Consider the following 18,067-nt stretch of genomic DNA (forward strand, 5'->3'; position numbering starts at 1 on the left):
TCCTCTATAAATTTTGACTTTCAAATAAAAATTTTTAAAAACCTTAAAAATTTAAATTATTCTTTAGACACTTAAAGTACAATCTATTTCCAGTATAATAAAGCTATATATATTTGGGAACTATGATAATTATTTAAGAGACCAAAGAATGTTTTATATTTTTTAAACATTTGAATGACATTTGAATGACAATTACCTTTTAGGTGATGTGGCAGTAAAAATGTTGAATGTGACAGCACCTACACCTCAGCAGTTACAGGCCTTCAAAAATGAAGTAGGAGTACTCAGGTGAGCTTCTGAGAATTACTGACTAGCAAAGAAAAGAGTTGTTCTTTTGCTGATTGCTACTTTTATGTTGTAGCCACTGTTAACTCTATAGACTTAGTCAAAATATTTATATCCAAAAATTCAAAACATAATTATTCTAATTATATAGAAACAGTATGTCTGGATGTATTTTCTATTTATATTTTAGATTATATGCAGTATTATATGCATGTCGTAGCTGATAGAAGATCTAATAATAGGTGAAATTAATAGAAATATCATACTCTGGTTATGTGAAAATTTTTCCACTTAAGAGACAAGGTCCGTTCTTCACACACACCAGCAGGTGCCATAGCCTAGTCAAGGTAACCCCAGTAATCCTCCAGACCTGCCCTCGGATCTGATTATTGTGCATCCTGGCATTTGCTGCGGTCTTGCCTGGTCCATCCCATATCTCATCTGGCTCTTTTGCATACCCACAGGTACTGTAGTTTAGCTCAGCCCAACCTGCCCCTAGACCCAGCCTACATGTATGCTGATGGGTGTAAACATTGGTATTTAGGCTGTGGCACCTGCTGGTGTGTGTGAAGAAAGGGCCTTGTCTCTTAAGTGGAAAAATTTCAGCGGTGGCGCAAGTGGTTAAGGTGGGCCCGGCGCGGTGGCGCAAGTGGTTAAGGTCCTTGCCTTGCACGCCCGGGATCCCATATGGGCGCCGGTTCTATCCCGGCAGCCCCTCTTCCCATCCAGCTCCCTGCCTGTGGCCTGGGAGAGCAGTCGAGGATGGCCCAAAGCCTTGGGACCCTGCACCCACATGGGAGACCCAGAAGAGGCTCCTGGCTTTGGATCGGCATAGCATCGGCCGTTGTGCTCACTTGGGGAATGAATCATCGGACGGAAGATCTTCCTCTCTGTCTCTCCTCTCTGTGTATCTGCCTTTCCAACAAAAAAAAAAAATAAAAAATAAATCTTTAAAAAAAATTTCACATAACCAGAATATGATATTTCCATTGATTCCACATGGGCAAGTGCCTTGGCTTGACCCAGAAATCCCCTCCAGTATCTCCCCTCTAAACCACTCCATCTCCGTTCCCTCACCTACCCTCGAGTACAGTGGCCTGTCCATGGAAGCTAAGAAATCATTCCTCCCCTGTCAAACATGCCCTCAGCTGTTCCCACTTGAACACGTCCTCAGACCCCCACCTTGGGCACTCTGCAACCTCTCTGCCATGGGCATGGACCATTGTTCCCCACCTTCCCTTTTTAAAATATCTTATTAAAAAGAAGTAGAAGAGGAAAAGGCACCTATGCTGGCACCGTGGTATAATTAACACCAATTTGGCATTAAACTGGCCCAGAATTCCTGCCAGCTTTCACCTATTAGCTGGTTTTCTCCCAGCATTGTAACACTTGCCTGCGTAAAAGGCATCCTAGGTAGTTGCCTGCAGCTGGGGGTGGGGGACATCTCAGTTCTAATCAGTATTTTTGGAGACTGTATTTAGTTTTGGTCCCTGGACTTTAGAATATGTCCAGAATAGGACAACACAAATCAGAAAGATTCTAGAGCTTTAACTTGGGGGAAAATGGTCAATAGAACTGATGATAATTAATCCAATTAATCCATAGAAGATATGTGTGTGTGTGTGTGTGTGTGTGTGTGTTCATAAAGGTACAAAATTATTCTGATTTATTCCAGAGAGCAATTCAAGGAAGCCATTTGTGGAAGTTGTAGAAAAATGACTTTTGTCTCAACACAAGAGGATTTTCTAAAACTAAAATAGCGTGAAGTAGGTGGTGTAACTAATTCTCAGTGAAAAGTCCCATGATTGAAGGTGTTTAAAAGCAAATTCAAGTTGTTTTTCAAGTATATTAAGAAAGATACTTGAATGAAGGAGGGGGTTTTGTATTATTCTTCTGGGTTTTTGTTGTTGTTTTTACTTTATATATTATTCTGATACATATAACTTATAGAATATTGGCTCTTTTTCTTAAATAATGGCTACAGTTTATTGACATTTAACATTTACTGTCAAATTTCTTTTTACAGGAAAACACGACATGTGAATATCCTACTTTTCATGGGCTATTCCACAAAACCACAACTAGCTATTGTTACCCAATGGTGTGAGGGCTCCAGTTTATATCACCATCTGCACATCATTGAGACCAAATTTGAGATGATCAAACTTATAGACATTGCACGACAGACTGCACAGGGCATGGAGTAAGTTCCATTCTTTTAAATCTCTTGTAAGTTACTTTTGAAAACCAGTGAGGATGTTTTAAAGACTGTTGTTGATACTCTCTTAAACTGCTTTATAAATTATTGTCTGCCAAAATGCTGGCACTTTAATGACTAGCACTGTAGCGCTGGAAATATTTTCTCTAGTGCAGTCTTCAAGTCTTCAAAACTTGCATCAAGTATTTGATAATAAATATGTAACTACAAGTTTTTGTGTATAACTCAATGATTTAGCTAAAAATAGGGTAAGAAAACAAAAATAGGCAAAAATAAAGAACTGAATTTTCAGGAGCAATTTTAGTGCAACTCCTTAGGTACAGATATAAAAATGAAATTTTTTTTAAAGCACTTGGATGAAAAATGTAAACCTAATTACATATAAATATAAACCTCTAAAGAGAGATAGACAACGCTTCTATTCTACTGATGCATTCTTAAAATGCCTGAAATGGTCAGACTAAACCAGACTGAAACCAGGAGCCAGAACTCAGTCTGGATCTCCCATGCAGGCAGCCGGGACCTGCTAGTTTGAGCCATCACTTGGTGCTTCCCCACATGCTCATGAACAGGAGTCTGGAACCAGGAGCAGAGCCAGGGCTGAAACGTAAAAACACTCTTATATGGGTTAGAGACAGCTCAGCTGCTCAAGCAAAAATGCTCACCGCAGCAGCAACAATTTAAAAATCTGAAAAACAGATGAAAAAAGTTATCATGGATTTGGTAGATCCAAAAAGCAGAATAATTAGTTGGCACTGGAGAAACAAAATCCAAATTGATTTATACCACAGAGTCTTAAGAAATAGCAATACTAATTATGGGTATGGTATGCAGAGATAAGATGAAAAGCAGTTTGAAAAGCTTGGTGAAAGAAGTGAAGTCTGCATGTGAGAAGGGGATCTGTAATCCTATGTTTACAGCAATACAATCTGCAGTAGCAAAGACATGGAAACAATCCAGATATGCGTCCAAGGAAGAGTGGTTAAAGAAACTGTGGTGCATCTACTCCATGGAATATTATTCAGCTATTAAGAAGAATGAAATTATTCTATTTACAACCAGGTGGTCCCAACTAGAGACCATTATGCTCAGTGAAATGAGTCAATCACAAAAGAACAAATACCATATATTCTCTCTTATATAAGGAAGCCAACATGGAAAGTGTAACTCCAATAATCCAATCTGTACTGTTTTTTGGATTGTTTGTTTGTTTTGGCTGTATCCCATGTGTTTTGATGTTATTTCAGTTTGATTCCTTCCAAATAGTCTCTTTTCTCAAGTTAAATTCATCACGTGTTCATGAATTATGTGATGGCATCATTTTTCAAAAAAAAAAAAAAAAAGACTTGCTCAGGGTCAATTAAAATGTAGGAGTAAGTCTAAACAAGTTTTCAAACTAAATCACTTTTCAGAATTTTGGTTTCTTTGTGTTTATTGAAGACACAAAGCCAAACAGAACCCTACTGGTTCATTTCCCGAGTGTCCATAGGAACCACATGCAGATGTGCCATAGCAGTGGTGGGGATCGAGGTAGCTGAACCATGCTGCTCTTCCCCAGGGTTTGCAATAATAGGAATCTGGAATTAGACATCAGAGCTGCCAGTCCAGCGTGGGACACAGGAGTCCTAACCCCTAGGCCCCATACCCACCGTGTCCCTTTAAATCTGTTAAAGGAATGTTTGGTAAAAACATTTTATGAACTGTTATACAAACTACACATACTTTGTTATGTGGCATAATTCAGACATCTAGATTTTTTAAATGTGCAGATTTTCCTACATTATGTGGATTCTTGTTGAAATAGATGCCATGTTTTCATCTCTCACATCAGTGACTAAAACACACCATTTTCTTTGTATTAGTACTGTATTTCTCTTGCTAAAAGACAATCAGAATCTTTCCTAAGGTAAAGACTAGCAGATTTAAGGTTAACTAGAATGATTGTGAAAATCTTGAAGCAGTTCTTCAGGCCTTACCTGTTGTTAACAACTTTATAACAGATCTAAACTTCCCTTTTGATTTCTGTTCGCTCATTTCAGCCTCGGATTTAGTTCCCTGTTTTTACTTTCTCTTGTCCATTCACATGTGTCAGATGACACTTGTGGAATCCTTCCCATTCACAGTGCTTGTCCATCTTGAGCACTAACTACAGTCATCCTTAGGACTTTGTTTTGGAGTTATTTTCAACAGTTCTTTAAAAAAAAAAAAAAAGCATGTTTGGATAATTTGCAGCTTCTTAGCAACCCTGTAGCTCTCTTTCCTTGAGCCTTCGGACTCTGCACTTGACCCACTCCAAGTGCTGATGGTTCTGCTTCTCTCCGCCGCCCCCCACCCCCCGCAGCCAACTGCCATCCTACTGGGCTTGCTTGTAACTGTTCATGTGGGTTCCCTTCCGTTCGTGCCATCTCCTCACAGAGGACTGAACAAGCAAGAGAGAGTCCAGCTCTAGATTGGCTATAAAATACTTAAATAACTACTTAATACTGCAGTTTTGAAATTATCTTCTCTGATCATTCATCAAAATTTATTCTAAAATCCCAAAGTATAAGAGAATAAGAGCACAGTAACTCAGTGTATACACTGCTGGAGGTTCAGTTACTTAAAAGATAAAACTTACAAGAATTTTAAAAGGTAAGTCAGTTGTGTCACTTTTATTATAAAATAGTGAATGAATGTGTGGTCTGTCTTCTTTTTATACCTCAGGGAACGACCACATTTTTTTCCCTAAGATATATTTATTTTTATTTGAAAGGCAGATTTTTACGGAGAGAAAAGAAGAAACAAAAAAAGTTCTTCCATCTACTGGTTCACTTCCCAAGTGGCCATAATGGCCAGAGCTGAGCCAATCCAAAGCCAGGAGCCAGGAAATTTCTTCCAGGTCTCCCACACAGGTACAGGGTCCCAAGGCTCTGGACCATCCTCTGCTCCTTTCCCATGCCACAGGCAAGGAGCTATAAATTTGCCTTTTCAGTTAAAATAAATAAATCTCTATATATAGACATAAATAGACATTTTTAAAGGCCCAACGCAATAGCCCAGTGGCTAAAGTCCTCACCTTGCCGTGCCAGGATCCACATGGGTGCCAGTTCTTATCCTGGCTGCTCCACTTCCCTTCCAGGTCTCTGCTTGTGCCTGGGAAAGCAGTAGAAGATGGGTCAAAGCCTGGGACCCTGCACCTGTGTGGAAGACTCAGAAGCTCCTGGCTCCTGGCTTTGGATTGGCTTAGCTCTGGCTGTTGCAGCCACTTGGGGAGTGAACCTGCAAATGGAAGATCTTTGTCTCTCCTTCTGTGTAAATCTGATGCTCCAATAAAAACAAATAATATCTTTAAAAAAGAGAGAGACTTTCTCTTTACCCATAGTGAAAGACATCCCAGATTAAGACTTTGAGAGACAGGGAAAGGGGAAGAGAAGGCAGTTTCTGTCTGTTGGGTCATACCCCAAAAGTGCACAGCCATCAGGGCTGGCCATGCTGAAACATGATCCAGTAAACCAATCCAGGTCTTCTACATGGGCACAGGACTCGACGGTGCTGTACAGTAACCCAAATTCAGGTTTTGATAATATTAGGTTGTGGTGATTGCTGTCAGGGAAGTAACCAGAGTGGTAAGAGAGAAGAGAGAGGAGTTGGGAGAGAAGTTGGGAGTAATTTGAAATGAAATTTTTGTCTAAAAAATTAGTTTCAAAACCTTGTATATCAGAAAGGAAATTTAAATTAAAATAAGAAAATATGAAAAATTGTGATGTAACTTTAAAATTCTCATATTAATTAATAATACTTTTAATGGTAATTGTCAGATTTTATGTATCTGTTGTCTACACTAGTAAAAGATGAAAGATAATTGTAATCTAGGACATTAAATGCATGTTATTGTACTTGATTTAACAGACATATCTTAAATGCCTAGCACACATGCCAGGCTTTGTCCTGACCACTGCAAATAAACTGAAATAAACATAGTCCTTTCCTTTCTTGAGTACAACTAAAGCTGTCAGTAGAGATAGTATATATGACTTAAGCTTATCATTGACTTTAACATAGACCCGCTGTGGCCATTACAGTTTGTTACTGACTTTAAGAATATATGAAACCACCTTTAAAAGGAATTTTATCAAACTTTTACATTCTATTAGGGTTTATATTCTTCATAGGACAAACACAGGTGTATGGGGAAAAAAACATATAACCCAAGCTTCTAATAGGATAATATCTATACAGTGCAATCAATGGACAGTCACTTTCCATTGAATTACTTATGAGTAAATATCACTCAGAAATTTAGATTTGTGGTGTTCTTTTTTTTTTCTTTTCTTTAGCATTTATTGCAAAGGTGAGAGGGTTGGATTGTAGATCCAGGTGGGCTTCTATTAGGATGGAGAGGGTCAGCGTTGGGGAAAAGATGAATGAGGTAAATGTTTCCATTTTCTCTCCTGTGGCCACAGGGGGTTGTGTTTATTCTTACAGGATGAGTATGAGATAGACAAAAAATAGAAAAATGATAATTTGAAGTTGTGAGTAGGAAGGGACCGGGTGCCAGAAGAAAGCATTGAACACAGAGGTGGGGTTAAAAAAAATCAAGACATATTTAAAGAACATAGATATATAAGCCTGTTTGGAGTGCAAGGTTTGTATTGATAACTACTCAGATAGAGTCAATGGAAAACAAGATTTGGCTATACTATAATAATATTATGTTTCTGTAATCCTAAATTAACTTACAGCCTGTTTTCATATTATATAAAGGGAGTATAACTTATGTATAGTTTCCAACATATTAAGACTCTAAATAATTCTGTACATCCCTAAATATGTTACAGACTTTGAGGTCAGAGTCCTTTAGCCCTACTCAGGTTAAAATGATGTTTTGTTTTTCAGTTACTTACACGCCAAGTCAATCATCCACAGAGACCTCAAGAGTAATAGTATCCTTCATGAAAGTTCTGCGAAGTTTGAAACATCCTTTTTCTTCTGCATTTTGTCTTCACATTATGTAAAAGTTCAATATACTGTAAAGAGAATCAGTAAATGAGTTCGCATGAGAATATTAAAGAGCAGGATACTACAGCCTACTTTTTGTTTCTAAGTTATTCACTGTTACAGGAAAAATCTATCAAAAGTGTTTATAAAATAATAGCCTTTTGACTAATTGATTACATTCATCCTATCAGCACTATAAAACTAATCGTTTGTTTTAGCCCTCTGAGCTTGCTCAGAGGTATTTGAACATAACTAAAAACTCTAAATTATGAAACAATTTTTCTAATTCTCTAAGAGCCCAAGCTAAGATTCTATTATATTAGCGTCTTAATTCTAATGAGGAGTCCTTATAGCTTTTCCATCTATGCCAAAGAATATTTGGGCCTCCATGACTAAAGCAAATGAGGAATTTTAAGATCTCATAAACCCAGGAAGGTATCATGCCTCATCCTCACGTTTCAGGTCCCCAGCAAGACATAGTAAGAGCAGATCATATCAGATCGATAGAACTTTATTTAACTTACTGATTTTAATTATATACTTTTTAAAAGAATATCGTATTACAGAATTATAGAAGCTAGACCTCTTAGTCAAAGTCTTTGTGATACTTACTCTAATAGGAAAATGAGATCTGTTGTTTTCCTTTACTTACTGCACTTCAGATATATTTCTTCATGAAGACCTCACAGTAAAAATAGGTGATTTTGGTCTAGCCACAGTGAAGTCTCGATGGAGTGGGTCCCATCAGTTTGAGCAGTTATCTGGATCCATTCTGTGGATGGTAAGAATTGAGGCTATGTCACCGTTGATTAAGTTTGTGGCCCCTGAAATGTTCTGTGTTACTAGAAAATCATTGAAAATATTTTCATTGTTGCCAGTATTCATAGACATCACTGTTATTTTTATATAAGTAGACCTTAACTTGTTTATTTTTAAAAAGAATATTATGAAGCCAGTTTCATAATTATATTTTGTAGTGTCTGTGTTTTATTCAGAATTTTCCGTTTAAAATATTTTGTGTTGAAAGTTTTTTGTACCTCATTTGAAACAACGCTTACATAATTTAAGGCCAGTCTCATTTAAATCCTTTTAATAGGTAGACTGTTTTCACAATATTACATAAGCCTAAATTGGAAAGCTTTTTGCTTTAGACTGAAAAGGATCTGCTAATTATGCTACAAGAAAGCAAAAAATGTGAACATTGTCGGCCTCAGGCTGTTTTGTGTAGCTTATACTTTATTCCTGTTTATGCTTGGCAGAAGAGAATAAAGTTCTAAAAGAAGAACTAAAACTTTTGCAGCAAGTGATGGAAGGATCCGTGGTAGGAAGCGTTCTGTATACCAGCAGCCCCCAGAAGGCCCACAAGAAACCTTTCCTCTCGGACATCAGATTTTCTTCCTATCCCTCAACCAAAAAGAACACAGTCACTCTAGGTTAAATACAGATGAAGAAACCCTGCCTTCCGCTATGCTGCCAGACCTTAGAGAGCATCACTGCACTGCTCTCACTAAACATGTTTTTGAAAATACATTTTTCATTAGCAGTTGGTGATCAGGATTAACATTTAATGACTATGTTGATTTAAGTGAATTAGTTAAATGCCAGTATAAATATCCACAGAAATAATCCCTATGAACAAAAGTTCTTTGTGGTGATGTTTAAGTGAAAGAGAGTTCTAACACCAGTATGTTTGAAAACTGCAGCTTTAAGCTAAACAGAGTGTAACTTGATCTATGATAAGACTTTTGAGATGCTCTACTGGAAACAACAAAGTTGCAAGAGCTTTTGAAACCACATCTGCTTTAATTTCCTGCATTCTCGGTAGTGGTCCCCAAGATGGAACTTCCAGAGTAGGATTCTGAGTTCATCAAGCTTAACCCAGAGTTGTATCTTTGATTTTTTTTTAGGATAATTAATAGGACAGAAAAGTGGCAAGGTGTAAGAGAGGATGTTGGACTTGAGTTACATGGAGGTTTCTTAACCTCTGAATCTCTGAAATATTGAGCTGGAGTAGTGCATCTCTAATGCCTACACTATGTTTAAATTGAATAATTGGAGTTAGCTAGATTTTTTTTTAATTTAATAGATGTCTTTAGTTGAAAAGCATTGAAGTCTAGTTAATCATTGTAATCTGAATCCCAGGTACCTTTAAGGCACACATCTATAGCAGACATGGTAGAATATCCTAAGATAGGAAAGCCAGATTTTAAGTGCTCAAATTGCAAAAGCTAAAATTAAAAAGAAACATTTGTCAACTGTTTTAAAGATTTTTTTTTAATTGGTGTAAGAAAGTTAGGCTCCTTCAGGTCTTCTATTTTCCAAGGCTGTTATGCAGTGAATGCTTTACTACACATGACATTATCTGTTTTCTTATACTTTTTTATTAACACATAGAGAGATAGGATCATTCATTAGTCCATTATGTGAGTTCTGAAACAAAATAAAACCAGTAAAACACTTCACTGTAAGAAAAAAAAAATTCTCTAGATTGATACTGCTTTCAGAACTAAATACAGAGTATCCACAGACTAGAAGAGAAGCATCTGGTCAGAACTAAAGTTGTGTGGTCCTCTAAATTACCAACAGTGCACTTCATGCAACAGAGAAAGAAACTTTTGTTGAAACAAATTTACAAATTAACCACTAAAACTAACATTAGTCGCATGTTTGTTATAAATTGGTAACATACAACTTTTCATCAAGCCGCCTTCTAACTACAGTGAAGCAAAACTAAATTTTTTTTTAAAAAAAAAAAAAGGTCTTCAGCTGATGTACTCTCACAAAAAACAGACTTAGCCTTTAGAAACTGTCTTAACACAGCCAGCCTCCTGGGTACTCTGGCTTGTTCATCACCTCAGTGGCATGTGATATGTTTAAAACTCATTATTTAAAAGCGTTATTCAATAAAATAAAATGAGCAAGTATTTACAACCTTTTCCACCCGTACCCTTCTACTCTCTCTAGGTCTCCTACAGACCTCCCATCAGTGACAGGACGTTCAAATCAGCTCTGTAGCTTTAAAGACTAACCTCGCTCTCCTGATGTGCTGCCCACCACCCTGCGTGCAGTCTGGCACTGGGCCACTCAGAGGTTCCCCTTACGGTTGTGATTGAGGCTGAGGGACACATGGCCTTACTACACCAGTAGTCAGGAATCCTCAGAAAAGGCAGAAAGCCACTTTTGCAGTCAGGAATACTATTAGCATAAAATATTTGAAACTAGTTTTTAACCAATGTCTTGCATTTCATGTAAATAAGAAACTCAGTTATGCAATATAGTGACTGATGTATGTGAAATGTAGCAAATCTACATAGTCTTTCTCCCCCCGCCCCCAAGAGGCAGCATTCAAAAGATCTTTTGTACCCCCTTCTAAATGTGCTGTTGATTTTGTTGGTTCAGCATCCATGGAATGTTTATTCCATGGCTTAGAAGGGAATTTAGCAGTCTTGAAATTCTACCATTATTTTCCATTATTTGTATTAGTGGAAAAAGGTAAATTCTGAGACAGTTACAATAGTTTTACTATTTCCTCATTTTATAACTTTATCAACACAAGTCTGGTATTTCTTTGCTGAATCATGACAGAGAAGTGATAACTGACTCTGATAGGACACATCATGGAAAGAATTCAAGTGATAGTGAAAGTATTTTGTGCAGAGACTGATACAATTATGGAATTTTAATAATGCACTATGGACTCTCAGTTGATACTGCCTTATTAGGAGTTTATAAAGATTTTATCTTTCATCTTTTTAGATCTGTTTTTCTTTGACTTTAATACGATATTTAACTACGTATAGATGAATTTTTTAATAGTAAAAGCATTACTCGGGATGTTACAGTAGTTTTCTGTTTTTGTTCTGTTGAAGAAGAAACTAGAATGTTTTTCTATTTATGTTGTAACAGGCACCAGAAGTAATTAGAATGCAAGACAAAAACCCGTATAGCTTTCAGTCAGATGTATATGCATTTGGGATTGTTCTGTATGAATTGATGACTGGACAATTACCTTATTCAAACATCAACAACAGGGACCAGGTAAATATTTGCTGTCACTTGGGCTTATTTTACTCCTCATAACAAAGATTCCACTCAGTTATTGAAAAGAACTGTGGAGTCATGAGTGAACTTGAAGATAGGTCTTAGTTGTTGTTTGTGTACTTCTGGCACTGCTGGAAACATGTAAAGCCTTTCCTTGAAATACTGGTCTTAAATGTGCAATGAAGCAAATTTTTGGTTTTCTGACTAAAAACTAGATAAATGAAAATACATGGTGTTTCTTGAGGATAATACAATTAAAAGAATGAGTTCCGTTACCTCTAACATCTTTATATCTTTCGTTGTATCACGGATTATACCATCAAGTCAGGTACTCGCTATAAGCTTATTTATATCAAATTCTTTTAAATGTTTCAAGGTTTTTCTTTTTCGGCTTTCCAAAAGAGTTAAGTAGTAGAGATGTCACATTATGCTTTGATTTTTCTTTAGTGAAAATTCTAGTAAGGTAGTTAGATGTTTTGTTTTGCTTGGTTTAAGTATATTCTTTATTTGAAAGGTAGTTATTGAGAGAGGATAAAACAGAGAGATCGGCCGTCCACTGGCTCGCTCCCCAGTTGATGGCAGCTTGGACAAGCCAAAATCAAGAGCCTAGAACTCCATCTGGATCTAAAACTATTCTCAGGGAAGGCAAGATTTTTTTTTCCCCTGTTGAAAAGAACACTTTAGGGCCCGGCGCGGTGGCGCAGTGGTTAAGGTCTTCCTCGCCTTGCACGCCCAGGATCCCATATGGGCGCTGGTTCTAATCCCGGCAGCCCCGCTTCCCTTCCAGCTCCCTGCCTGTGGCCTGGGAAAGCAGTCGAGGACGGCCCAAAGCTTTGGGACCCTGCACCCGCGTGGGAGACCCGGAAGAGGCTTCTAGCTTCTGATCGGCATAGCAACGGCCCTTGCGTTCACTTGGGGAGTGAATCATCGGATGGAAGATCTTCCTCTCTGTATATCCGCCTTTCCAATAAAAATAAAATAAATCTTTAAAAAAAATAATAATAATAAAAATAAGTCTTTAAAAAAAAGAAAAGAACACTTTAGTCCCAATAATCTTACTTTCTTTCTGGTTCTCAGATTTGTATGATCCAATACTTTATTCGAATTTCTGCAATAAGAGGGCTGGAAATACAATGGCAAAATGACTGTCTTTTTAAAAAGGTTAACTTTCCGAAACTATTACACATATTTAAAGGACTTCTCAAGATATCCAACAATAAGTTCTCAGTAGTTTTTGTTATTAAAAAAAGAAGAGACACTATCAGGTCTATGTTAAAACAGTTACCCAGTCAGTGGGAAAATGGCTGGGCAAATAGAGAGAACAGACCCTTGCCATAATCCTGGGATTAGGAAGATCTGAGCATGTGGTTTGGGAATCTAAATACCAGCATTTTTTAAAACTTCATTGAAGTGTAGTGTACATAATATGCAAATCTCAAATTGCACATGTTGAATGTTCCGGGTTTATTTTAACTTATATACAAGCTTCTGTGATTTGCCTCTCTTTTTTCCTTCAGATCATTTTTATGGTGGGACGTGGATACCTCTCTCCAGATCTCAGTAAGGTACGGAGTAACTGTCCAAAAGCCATGAAGAGATTAATGGCAGAGTGCCTCAAAAAGAAAAGAGATGAGAGACCACTCTTCCCCCAGGTAAGACCTGGAAAACCAGACCAATATTCAGATGCAGATTTGCAAGTACTTTTTCATGTAAATATGAGCAGACTTTGCATAAATAACACAAGAAAGCAATTTTTGTAAGAGTTAGATGGAAATTTGGGATCCTGCTATAAAATAATCAGAAGAGCCTTGCATTTTGTCCAGCAGTTTGCATTTTGTCTAACACGTTTTGGTCTCAGGGCCCTTTGATGCATTTTAGATTATTTTTTATTTGAAAGGCAGAGTTAAACAGAGAGGGATGGATAGATAGATAGATATTCTATCTGCTGGTTTACTTCCCAGAATGGCCACAATGGTTGAAGCTGGGCCAGGCTGTAATGAGGAGCCTGGAACTCCTGTGGGTCCAGGGCTTCAAAAGCTTGGGCCATGTTCTGCTGCTTTTCCAGGAGCATTAACAGGGAGCTTGATTGGAAGTAGAACAGCCAGGACTCCAGCTAGCATTCCTGTGGGATGCTGGCACAGTAATAGCTTAACTGGTTGCACCAGAACCATCACCCCCGCATTTTGAATTCTTTTTCTACTGTCACACCAAGATACTACATTTTTATATTTATGAATTTTTAAAATAATGAAACTGCCATTTAAATAACATTTAAACATATATGTATTTTACAAAACAAAAAAAAAGAACAAGAAGAATATATATTTGTTGCAACTGTTTTCAAAACTAACAGCTGGATTCTGTGCTTTTGCATTCACTGTGCAGTGGTATCTCTTGTTGCCTCTGAAAACTCCAGTTACCAAAAAGTCCACTTACACTTGTAAAATAATGATGGGAAAAAGTAATAACATCATGCATTCCCTGGAGACCTGCAGGCCATAACTTGCAGACCAGTGCTTCAGCTCCGACTGGTAAAGTAGATAGGTTCAAGTTTACCATAAACAGGTCTTTGAGGGACATTTCCACCTGAAACAAGAAGAAAACATAGCTGTGGATACAGCCTGCCTTTCTCTCATTTTTTATAACTACATTGCTTTATTTTTAAGATTTATTTTATTTTTCTTGGAAAGGCAGATATACAGAGAGGAGAGAGAGAGAAGGAAGAACTTCTGTCCGATGATTCACTCCCCAAGCGGCCGCAACGGCTGGAGCTGAGCCAATCCGAAGCCAGGAGCCTCTTCCGGGCCTCCCACGTGGGTACAGGGTCCCAAAGTTTTGGGCCATCCTCGGCTGCTTTCCCGGGCCACAAGCGGGGCTGCCGGGATTAGAACCGGCGCCCTTATGGGATCCCGGGCGTGCAGGGCAAGGACCTTAACCACTTGTGCCACCACGCCGGGCCCTTACTGGCTACTTTTATATCATTCTCCACCAATCACTTCTCCCCGTGGGCCCACTTGGCGCTACGTGATAGGCCAGTAATCACAGCAGGGGTCATTAGCCTATCCCTGTGACTTCCTGTTTACCTGCTGGCAAGACCAGCTCCGCTCCTGGCCCTGGGCCAGCTGCCATCTTGCAACAACCTCATCCAATCCCAGGAGGGGCTTTAGCACCCTGCTCCCCACAGTAGAGGATGGGCCAAAGCCTTGGGACCCTGCACCCAACGTGGGAGACCAAGAAGCAGCTCCTGGCTCCTAACTTCAGATTGGCTCCTGACTTCAGTTTTGGCCAGTGCAGCCACTTGGGCAGTGAACCAGTGGAGGGAAGATCTTCCTCTCTGTCTTTCCTCTCTGTAAACCTTCCTTTCCAGTATAATAAAAATAAATTTAAAAATAAATAAATGAACTGTACATTATTTTTAAAAGATTACAGTTTTACAGATTTTGACAATTCAGGCTGCTAATAATGGATAATAAAAGCTGCTAAACTTGTATTGAGTGCTTAATATGCCAGGCATTGTGCCAAGCCCAAGAAGTCAATGTCCCTGATTGTCAGCATACATCCTCTCACAGCATGCTGCAGCCTGGTTTTTTTTTTTTTTTTGTACCCTGAAATGTGAATTTCTTTTTTTTAAATTATTATTATTATTTCTTTTTTTTAACTTTTTGTTTTATCTGTAATAGTTTACATAGTTTAGAGGGGTGCATGCCCGTAAGGGCCTCCAGTTAGGTGGGGAGGGTCGAGGTATGGAGAAGGTGGGTGGTGGTCATTTCATGGCGCCTTAGTGAACTTCTGTGCTTTGTATAGTTCTGTCTGTGGAATTTTTTGTCTTCCCTCGTGAGTTGTTTCCTGTCATTGATGTGCCACTAGTTGTCTGTGTCACTGAGGATCCTGCTTTTAGTTATCTAAATGTAAGACACTTATCATCACCAAATGTCTTTAAAAGGTGAGTTTAAAGACAATCATAAAAATTACAACCCAGCTTCTTTCCAAATGGGATTTGTAGTTTGTGACAAATTAAGTATAAGTTTTGAATTTTTGGTGTTACAGCTCCAAGACTATCAGATAGTATAAAATACAGATTAATTATGGATTACATTTTCCATACAGTTTACAGAAAGAGAAGTTGTAGTCACTTGGTACCTTTGTTTTATTTTTAAGGAAAAAACATAATAATGTTTTCTGAAGTATTTTTGCATTTTTTTAATACAACAGTTTTAAGATTTCAGGTACTTCCTTATAAAATATGATGTGGTTGTTAAAGATATATGCCACCAGATTTTCATTCTGCTTGTTCCCTTCTTTCTTTAGATTCTCGCCTCTATCGAGCTGCTGGCCCGCTCATTGCCAAAAATTCACCGCAGTGCGTCAGAACCCTCCTTGAATCGGGCTGGTTTCCAGACGGAGGATTTTAGTCTGTACGCTTGTGCTTCTCCAAAAACACCCATCCAGGCAGGGGGCTATGGTGCGTTTCCTGTCCACTGAAACAAATTAAATGAGTGGGAGAGATTGCAGGAAGGTAGCAACAAAAGGAAATACGTGAACATATGTTAGCTTATGTTATATGGAGTACGATGTTCTTTTAAAAAGGTGAACCAAAGAACATTTGTGTGCTTAAAGACTGGACGTATTTTTCCCCAAACTAAAATTCATTCCTAATATTGAATTTCCAACAACCACAGGTAAAAAAAAAAAAAACACACACACACACACAGAAATTGCTAAAAATTGGCAGTGTCTCTTCCAGAGATTTTCTTTCTTGTTCCACATTTGTGTCATTTGCTTGTTTTTTTTCAGTATTAAGTTGTACCTGAGTTGTGCAGCCTTTGTTACCAGCTGCCATTCATCATTGGCTGCTTCAGGAAGCTGACGTGTGTGCAGATGGGAGCTGAGACTAGGGTAGCCCATGTCAAGATAAACTGAGCAAATCTAATTTACAAAGGCACTGTTGACTTTGAGTAATCCTTTTTATTTGTAAAATTATGCCAATAGCCATTTCTTTTTACTACAATTCAGAAAGTTAGAATTTTGATGTCCTTTATTTCTATGAAGCAATAAACTAAATTTGTTTTTATAAATTGTGGGTGAAAATGTCCAAAGATATTACTGAGGAGTGGTGTGAGTAAAATGATTTACCTTTGGATTTTTAGTGGGGAAAATATGTTATAAATTAGAGCTCCTTTTAGATAATACTTCTTTTTGTATTAAGGATGCCTTACAGTTATATAACTTGGACTTCTTTGCAAATGCACTGCTCTCAAACGTCCCCCACCCCAAATTCTGCACAGAATTCTGTATAAGAATTGTAGTTTTGTTTTTCTTCTTGGTGACCGTAAATTATTGCTTGCGTAATTTAAACAATCACCAGATCATTGTGTCTGATGAAACTTCTGTCCTTTTTATAATCTTTTCCTAGCAAGATTCTATTTATGAATGTGAATGTTAGCTTTTTTTTTTCTTTTCATTCCATGGCATATAGTATTTGTTAGTACTTTATAAGGCCTACACTTTTGCTGTTAAAAAAAAAAGTGACTGAATATGTCAGCCTATTCTTAAGTGATGCCAGAGGAGTCAGGAGGCAGGAAAGCAGTATCGCTGTCTGCTTCCTAGTCGGCCTCGGCTCCAGAACCACCCTGCTAGCCACAGCTGCATCTTTTGGGATGGGTAAGGATTCTTGAGTATAGCTGACCATTCGTGGGTATTCCAACAGACAACATCTGCATATATGTAGTTAAGAATACATTTGGGCAAACTGTGGTGATAATTTAATTTTGAAGTATCACACCAATTTATTTATTCACCAATAAGCAAGCGTGTAGCTAACAAAATGGACAACGTGGTCTATGCAGTATTCGAGGGGTGTGAGCATTTGAGGCGCAGGTTCCGATTCTTCTAGATGGACCTCTTCCACTTTCCCAGGACATGCACCCCACTTTGATCTTCCTTTCCTTTGTTCGCTCTGTTTTCCCCCGGCACCATCTTGCCCAATTCCCTGCCAGGGAGCGTTACTGAGCTTGTAAAACTGCTCAGAAACTCCCTGTGCCATCCCCTCGACATGCACACATGTCTCCAAGGGGTCACGTGGTAATTCTCAGCCCCCTTCCAGATTGGACCCACCGGAAATGTTAGTGGGAGAACAGAAAACACACCGCAGGTGAGCTGTTTAGATAAACGTGAATCTGGAGAAACAGGACGCGTTAGAATCGAATCAGTTCTCCTGTCAGTGGTGGTTATTGTATGTTACTATTTTGAGGTCTTTTTATACTGAGTGTTAAATATATTCTCCAGGTGAAGAAAAACAGTTTTTCCTAACCATATGTAGAGTTAATCTCTTTGAGGAGGTCATTGAAACATCCATTCCTTGTTTTGTGACTCACTGCTCTGTTCCACAAACTTGAGCCCTCCTTTTTCATTATCAAAGTTCATTTCCTTTAGGAAGCAACCTTTCTGTAAATTGTTTTATGTTTTTAAAATGTTGCTACTCAGTGATAAAAACTGAGATTTGCTTTAGTTTAGAGGTCACAGAATATACTCTCCGGCTTCAGGTCG

At 38.2% G+C, this 18,067-nt stretch overlaps 1 protein-coding gene across 5 annotated transcripts in view; it reads left to right on the forward strand.

Moving 5' to 3' along the window:
* Window positions 1-18,067, forward strand: part of BRAF (B-Raf proto-oncogene, serine/threonine kinase) — a 103,720-nt gene that overhangs the window by 81,707 nt on the left and 3,946 nt on the right. For 4 of the 5 annotated variants that reach the window (XM_041002376.1, XM_041002380.1, XM_041002381.1 and 1 more), the window contains 7 exons: window positions 204-288; window positions 2,312-2,488; window positions 7,379-7,425; window positions 8,143-8,261; window positions 11,387-11,518; window positions 13,039-13,173; window positions 15,830-15,983. In XM_041002376.1, coding sequence (XP_040858310.1) covers window positions 204-288; window positions 2,312-2,488; window positions 7,379-7,425; window positions 8,143-8,261; window positions 11,387-11,518; window positions 13,039-13,173; window positions 15,830-15,983 — 849 coding nt within the window. Of the gene's footprint in view, window positions 1-203; window positions 289-2,311; window positions 2,489-7,378; window positions 7,426-8,142; window positions 8,262-11,386; window positions 11,519-13,038; window positions 13,174-15,829; window positions 16,114-18,067 lie in introns of those variants that run through there. The other variant, XM_041002379.1, reaches the window with a different exon arrangement.

Source organism: Ochotona curzoniae, unplaced genomic scaffold (assembly GCF_017591425.1).
Source record: "Ochotona curzoniae isolate NIBS_2020 unplaced genomic scaffold, NIBS_Ocur_1.0 scaffold_2476, whole genome shotgun sequence".
Lineage (NCBI taxonomy): Eukaryota > Metazoa > Chordata > Mammalia > Lagomorpha > Ochotonidae > Ochotona > Ochotona curzoniae.